General features: G+C 59.0%; 2 protein-coding genes across 2 annotated transcripts; one reads left to right on the top strand and one right to left on the bottom strand.

Annotated features, from left to right (window-relative positions):
- Nucleotides 1–1,743: 1,743 nt before the first annotated feature.
- Nucleotides 1,744–2,986, top strand: PHACADRAFT_214551 (uncharacterized protein; the record flags this gene model as incomplete). The annotated part of the gene is made up of 1 exon (XM_007402388.1): nt 1,744–2,986. A coding segment is annotated over one exon (1,180 nt), but the record flags the coding sequence as incomplete, so codon positions are not given.
- A 16-nt stretch (nt 2,987–3,002) lies between these two features.
- PHACADRAFT_214550 (uncharacterized protein) lies at nt 3,003–7,177 on the bottom strand. The gene is made up of 6 exons (XM_007402387.1): nt 7,107–7,177; nt 4,851–7,027; nt 4,509–4,798; nt 4,291–4,456; nt 3,631–4,236; nt 3,003–3,575 (listed from the first exon to the last, which is right to left on the bottom strand). Exons 2-6 carry the CDS (start codon nt 5,154–5,156, stop codon nt 3,447–3,449), a joined length of 1,497 nt encoding a protein of 498 aa, XP_007402449.1. The 5' UTR covers nt 5,157–7,027; nt 7,107–7,177; the 3' UTR covers nt 3,003–3,446.
- Nucleotides 7,178–7,216: the final 39 nt, after the last annotated feature.

Genomic DNA, 7,216 nt, shown 5'->3' with positions numbered 1-7,216 from the left:
GAAAATCGCGCGTTGAGGTCTCTTAGGCTTCAGCGTGCAAGTCGACTTGGGAGTTCTGCTGCGCGAGAATGGCGGCAAGGTCGAGTTTGTGGACGTGACGGGAGTGTGCCGTCGTGTCTACCGCGTAAGTTACGATTGTCGGCGCCTCTTCTCTGGGCGGGTATCGCGTATTTTACCTGAGTCACCTCGCTTTGCTTAATACCTATGTAGGAACGACGAGACCTAAGCGCAAGCACTTAGCTCTGTCTTTCAGCTCCGTTATCTGCGAAGTGCGGTCCCCGGTGGGTGTTAGAGACCAACAGCCACTGGCGTACTGACACCTCTTCTAGCCAACTATGTACCATTAGACTCAGAAGAAAGGGGTGCAGCAGAGACGTCTTCCAAGACTGAACGCGGACGTCCTGTACGAGATGGCTCTAGAGCTATGCACTAGAGACCTGGCGAGAGCAGCTCTGGTTTCTAAAGATTGGCTGCCTATCGCACGATCCAACCTCTACCACCGTGTCTCTTTCAGCTCGAAATATCCTGAATCGCATCTACTCGCGAGAACATTAACTAACCATGAGCATCTGCGATCTCTGGTACGCACATTGCCTTCGAGTGCTATCGCGTCGACGGTGGATGGTATAAGCCATTCCTTGGCTGGATAACGCTGCTTCGAGAGCACAGCGTGATCTCCGTGGAGTTCCGGGGGTAACTTCAACGAGGAAAAGCTGGATCTCCTCGTGGATCTCCCTGCCATTCGTTCCACTCATCACATTACCCTGCGCCCTCCGTTGAAGTTCTCTCGGGGCAGACTGGCGGGACTTCTGCGATATCTGCACTTGGAGGGCCTTTCGCTTGCAGGTGAGGGCAACGCGTCTCCGGATCCCACAGCGGAGCTAAACCTGGCGCGATTTGCTCCCGAGGGCGACCATCTGCCGAGCCACCTGCCAGCAATCCTCGATGCCATCGAGTCGGACACCCAGCTCAAGCACCTGAATTTACAGATCGACATTGCCCATCCTCGCGACGCGGCTGCTCTGCTCTGCGCACTAAAGCGTCATGCAAAGTCGCTCGTGCGCTTCACGACTATTACTCGCGCAGAACTCACCAGCGGGCCGTTCATGGATGACCTTGTCCCGCCGCTGTCATCTTTGCAGTTTTTGTGCTATGCATACGGCACCTACGCCGTATCAGGCCTTATGCCTCGACCTCCATTCAACCTACACACGCTTATGCTTGTCTGGGGCATCGAAGCAACCGTCCAGATGTCGGACCCCAAAGGCTGAGGCTACACCCGGGGGTTACACCCCGAGAACATACCCTTCCCGTCTGAAGAGCTCGCGACGGAAATCACAAGCCTGTCTTCCACCTCTCAAGCAGTTGACAACTATGTTACCAGATTCTGTTCACGACCAATGTCATCCCGTCGCCGAAGCTTGTGCTAGCGCTGGCATCTCGTTCAGAAGGATGCGGATAAGGAATGTCCTGTTGAGTGCTCTGGTTCCATGAGCACGTGATGGGACCGGGCAGCAGTCAAGAACTGCTCTCTGTAAGATGAATTAGAAAAATTAGTTTATTTTCGGGTTTATGCTGTGGGATCATAGCTACCAGAGCCCTGCTGTGCGCACTGCTGCTGAGTACTACGCGTTACTGCGGCGGAAGCGGTACGGCGTGAATCGCGTGTTCACAGCGTGGCGCTGTCGAAGCGCATACGTGTACAGATATCTAACTTTGCGTATATATGAGTTGTACTTTGCCGATGTCGTCCTCGTCGTTGATAAACAGCGGTCCTGGCGGCTCCGTCAAAGCTTGTCGAACAACCATGCAAACGTGGAATACAGACATCGTGTGGGAAGTCGCGGCAAAGCTGGGGCAACGAGACCTGGCAAACGTGGCACGCGTCTGCAAGCAATGGTTGCCCATCGTGCGACCTCACCTCTACCGCGACATAGTCGTCGATCCGTACTTGCGCGGCACGCATGCCCTCGTGGCATTATTCAACAAGCGCGAAGACCTGCGTTGTTTGGTTCGGCACCTCACTCTCCGCGGTATAGTCGGAGGCGAAGGCTGGTTCAAACTCCTGCTCGAGTGGATCAAGTACCTCCCCGAGCGGAACCTTGTCTCTGTCGAAATCGACTTCAGCGACACGCGTCCTCTGATCATGCTGCTGGAATCCCCCGCCATACGCACTGCGCCTCACGTCGTAATCCGTCAGCCAGTCTTCAACCGCGAGCGGATGGCTATAGTCCTTGCAAATCCGCATCTGCGGACCCTCTCTGCTATTGTCCACAGCGACTGTCTAGCACCACAGGGAACACTGCGCTTGAAACGACTCAGCATCACGGTAGAGCGCATACCATCCACACTGCCGCAGATCCTGTCAGCCATCGAACCATCCGCACCCCTCCAACGGTTCGACCTGCGCGTGACGGCGCAGCCCGACGAACACGTGATCGCGGCGCTCGCTCGGTCCCTCGCGCCGCACGCGCCCTCCCTCACGCGCCTGGCCATCGCCTCCGGGGAGCGCGTCGCGGACGCGCCGTTCATGGACGACCTCGCCCCCTCGCTCTCGTCCGTCGAGTGGCTCTGCTGCGCGTACGGCACGTACACGTCCGCGCTGCTCCTGCGCGCGCCCGCGCGCCTGCACACGCTCGTGCTCCTCTGGGGACTCGACGGCACGGCCCTCATCCGGGACCCGTACGGCAGGGGCTACATCACGGGCCCGCGCCTCGAGAACGTGCCGTTCCCGAGCAACGACTTTGCCCGCGCGGTCGCCTGCGTGGCGGCGCGGCCTGAGGTGGCGCTCCGGAGGCTCGTCGTCGCGCTGCCGAAGCTCGTGCGCGACCCGTGCGAGGCCGTCGCGGCGGCTTGCGCAGCTGCAGGCATCGCGTTCGAGAAGGTGTGGATGAATGATGGGATGTTGGACATCATGGAATAGCATGCCAAACAGTAATTTCTACCAGGTGAGTGAGATATTGAGAGCTTGGAAGCGACCTTCTCGAGAGCTAACGCGACTCCGCACTGGCAAAGCTCGGGGATAAGTTATTTGTTTGAACATGTTAGGATCCCAAGGCCTTGCCTACCTAATTCGTTTGTATCACTAGCGCCCGACAGGCTGATCACAATAACTCTCCGTGACATCGCTCACTCTCGCGATAGCGAGCTGACTAGTGGCATGATATTGAAGTATAGCTGTAAATAAATAAATCTTGTGTTGAAACATGCTTTGTACCCTCTAAATACTTCGTAGTCCAAAAACCATTTACAAGCTCCCCTGTATCCAATGCGACAGATTATACGTGCGATAGGATTGATTATTCCCCGCTACGATAGCGTTTTGAGAAGACGCGAGTGTTCTACGCGCGTGCAAAATAGTGTCATCCGATGGCCGTGATTATGGTGATTCTTGATAAGTTAAGTGAAAGTCGACACCCAAGTCGCTACTAGCGCCCGAGGCAGCTTCACCGCGCGGCGGTGTCCGGATTGTCACGATAAGTGTCGGTCACGAGTCTAATAGGGTGTGACAACTGCATTTCGAGGAAGGGTGAACTGTCGGAATGCGGCGGGGACAGGTGCACGACGATAAAGTCCTACAGAACCATGAGTTTCCACTGTCTCCTCTGTGAACACACGCCTGCGACGTACCTTGACACTCAGGTCACCCACAGCAAACGACTGCGTCTCGACGTCCTTGTCGACGCGCAGCTCGCCCGCCCAGTCGAGTGCACTCCACGCCGCACCGTCCCCACCGTCACAATCGATGTCCGGCGGGCCTCCCACAGGCCAGACCGCGCCCTCGCCGATGACCGCGTTCCGCCACGCCTTCAGCCCGTTGACGCGCGCCGAGACTTGGCGGAGGAGGTACACGCGGAGCACGAACTCGTTGCGCTCCTGCGCCGCGCGCGCGGGGCGCAGAGGCGCGAGGTCTTCCGGGGCGCCGCCGACGAACAGGTACGGGTGCTGCACGGACCACGGGGACTGCGCGCAGGTGTCGAGGACCTTTGTCGGCGTCGGCCCTCCGGCCTGCTCCGGGTACGCCCGCGAGACGGTCATCGAGAGCTCTGTGGACGGGTAGGGGGACTTGAATGAGGACGGGTTGCGCGACCATTTCCGCCGATTCGGAGATTTGGAGGCTGGTCGAGGCATCGAGAGGCCGAGGAGGAAGGAGAGGGACTTTGCTGGACCGTTAATTTGGAGATGAAAGGGTATCGTGTCCGTGAGGCCGTAAATCTGCACCGACGGAACAAACAGCTGCGTACGATCCGTTAGTGTGCGTTTGGGCCATTGAGACATTGTTTGACATACATGACACTCGATCGGATCCACGCTGTCGTCGCAGGACGGAACGGTGGAACTAATCTGGCGCCATTCTTCAGGCGCAGTCTTCACGGTGGACAGGAACGGGTAGAGGCCGGGTGAAATGGGGAGATAGGGCCGCGAACGTGGCTGGTATTTGACGGGTATCACAATTCTGTGTTTGACTGTTAGACACACCGGACGAAACGCTCATACGAAACACGTACTTGGTGTGTCGCTTCCAAAGTGACAGCGGGGGTCGTGTCAGCCGTATGGTGAGGGAGTAGAGAATTTGCGCCCGCAGACCAGGCGCGCCGGTGAGGCGGGTCTCGAAAGAAGGCGGCATTGAGAACTCGCCAGATTTGGTGGTGTATGTCGGAGGAAAAGGAACGGCGAATGGAATGGCACGGGGAGACTGTGCCTGCTCGCCCTTCTGCCACAGAGTAAACTCGGTCGTGAACAGGACACGAGAACTGCTGCGGCCTTCCGCAAGAGCCATCGTCTGTCTGCCTTCGAGCTGTCGTGCTCATGTTAGCCATGCACTCAAAAGCGACGGCGCGGCTACTGACCTTGATAGAGACAGAGCAGACGTCCCGGTCTTCGAGGAGAACTTCACCAGCAACCAGACTATGCCTGGCGTAGACGGGCGTGGCGAGACCGTTTTCCTGATTCTTGAGGACGACGCATACGCGACGTGCTTTCTTCACGTACACGCTACGAGGTGTGTGGTGGATCGCGCGCGCGACGAAGTCAAGCCGTTCCTCGTCCTCGGAGGGCTCCGACGCATACGGAGGCGACGCGTCCGGCGGAGAGTACGCGGGAGGCGGGGGAGAAGAAGGTATTTCGCTGACGTACGCAACGGGCGTCGCAGTCATGGTGGTGGTGGTTGAGGAGAAGGACTAGGACTGGACGTGGAAAGAGGAGGTATGGCGTGTATAAGGCTATAGACTAGGGCAAAGTGAGTCGAACTGAATGGGAGCCAGGGACCGCCACGGTCATGACAAAGCGCAGAGCTGAGCGCACTGGGCACGTCGGGTTTTAGTTCCGCGGGCACGGGCGGCGTTTGTGTTAGAGGGTGGTGCTGCGAACGCTCGGACGATCCAAGCCAGACTCTATTCAGGAGCCGCCCCTGCACGCAGCAACATGAAGCAACGCGGCGGTGTCGATCGAAGCGTCGACAGACGCCAAAGAGTCACAGTGTCCCGCCTGTCTCGGAGCCGCAGTTGGACGCCGTGACTCTTCCGCTGCCCCGCGGCAAGTCTCCTGCCCAGTGTCCACACACTCGAACAGCTTGCACGCAGCGCACTTTCTCTCGCTCTCGTTCGCTGCAAAACCCTGTCATATATCGTTGGCCACCTGGCCGATCTCCAAGATCTTTTAGGACGGAATGACACAGTAGCCCTTATCTAATCAGTAGATAACCTGTTAGATCGGCGCCTCCGACAACACAGCCTGTTGGCGCTAACCCTGTCCGTGATCGCAACGCCGCACGCAAGCGCTACCCTGTTCAATTGTCCGCGATTCGGGGTTGGGCGGGCGGAAATGAAACGGCGCAACCGACTCCTGGTGACTCGGAGGAAGCTGCCAATCCTATTCGAGAACGTCCAACGCAGAATCGTCCATAGACCGCACGCTGAACACGATCCCCGCAGACCTGCACGCCTCCGCGAGCCGCACCAGGTCCTGCCGCACCAGCCTGGGCCGCGCGACAGCCAAGTGCTGGAGGCTCCGACACGTCCTAGACGGCGCCGCGACGGCCTGCGCGAACGCGTCGCAGGGGAACGGCACGTTCCCGGGCGCGGGCGCGGGCTCCTTGAAGATGTCCATGCCGAGCGGCCAAGAGACGAACGCGATGCCGTCGATGCCCCAAACAAGGGTGAGCGCCTCGAGTGTGGGAGGGAGCCGCGAGAGGATGTCGGGCGTGTAGGTACCATAGCCACAATGCAAGGTCCGCAGGTTGCGCAAGGACAAAACGAGCTCGTCCATGAACGGCTCCAACGACACGCGCCGCCGAGAGGTGATGGAGAGGTGCTTGACCGACGGGCAGTGGCGCTCCATCGCTGCCTTGAGGATTGAGACGTCTTCGGCACGCAAGGTCGTGGTCTCGAGGTCGAACCGCTCGAGAGGACTGGACGGGTCCAGGACGTCCAGGAAGTGCACCAGCAGCTCGAACGGCAGGGTGCCGTCGGCCGAGAGGCTGAGCCGCCTCAGCTTCACGGTGCCGTTGTACAAGATCAGCCCCGGCGACGACCCCACGTCCAAAGACAGGTCTCGCAGCGTGGGGAAGCCGAGGATCTCGTCGATCTGCGGGCCGTACACCAGGTTCGACGACCGGACCACGATCTGGGGCGCCGTCCGCGTCGCGATGTGCCGCATCGCACTGCGATACAGCGAGGGGTCGGTGTAGGACTCAAAGGTGACAGACTGCAGACTCCCCGCCGGGAAGAACCCGAGGCAGCTGAGCGTGGGGTAGTATATCGGCTCGACGGTACCGCGGTGGAACCGGAGGTGCCGCACGAGGGCGCGCAGATGTGCGCAGCTGTGCAGAGTCCGCTCGAGGCTGAACACCCTCCGGTCGTGGATGTCGAAGTAGGTACGGCGATAAAGCCCTTCACGCGCGGCCGGGAGCCATGTGTGGCATGTGAGGGCCATCGTGGCAAGATTTGGCTTCGGGAGGTAGTGTGCGATCTCCAGAAGCATATCATGGTTCGCCCTCTGCCCAGCGGAAGGCGCTGCGTGCGATGCCCTGGATAGTAACGCGAGTGCACCCGTCAACTTTTCCGGTCGCACAGAACTGTACGGGGCGCGGAAGCGCAGAAACTTACATTGTCACGGTCGGACAAAGGACTGGTACTTCCGTCTAGTCTCGGGATGCAGTCACTGAGATTTGGCCGTGTTTGTCCTGGCCAGATTAGGGAACCAGTGCGATCGTCAC

The sequence above is a fragment of the Phanerochaete carnosa genome (genome assembly GCF_000300595.1).
Source record: "Phanerochaete carnosa HHB-10118-sp unplaced genomic scaffold PHACAscaffold_135, whole genome shotgun sequence".
Lineage (NCBI taxonomy): Eukaryota > Fungi > Basidiomycota > Agaricomycetes > Polyporales > Phanerochaetaceae > Phanerochaete > Phanerochaete carnosa.
Note: the sequence above shows the minus strand (reverse complement) of the source record. Positions and strands in the feature narration are given on the sequence as shown.

Excerpts from the sequence above, each read along its gene's own strand:
- PHACADRAFT_214550 (XM_007402387.1), bottom strand. The coding sequence starts at position 5,156 with ATGACTGCGACGCCCGTTGCGTACGTCAGCGAAATACCTTCTTCTCCC. Across the intron at positions 4,799-4,850 it reads TCTGCTCTGTCTCTATCAAG|CTCGAAGGCAGACAGACGAT; the intron begins GTCAGTAGCCGC and ends TGAGCACGACAG. Across the intron at positions 4,237-4,290 it reads TGGATCCGATCGAGTGTCAT|CTGTTTGTTCCGTCGGTGCA; the intron begins GTATGTCAAACA and ends GATCGTACGCAG.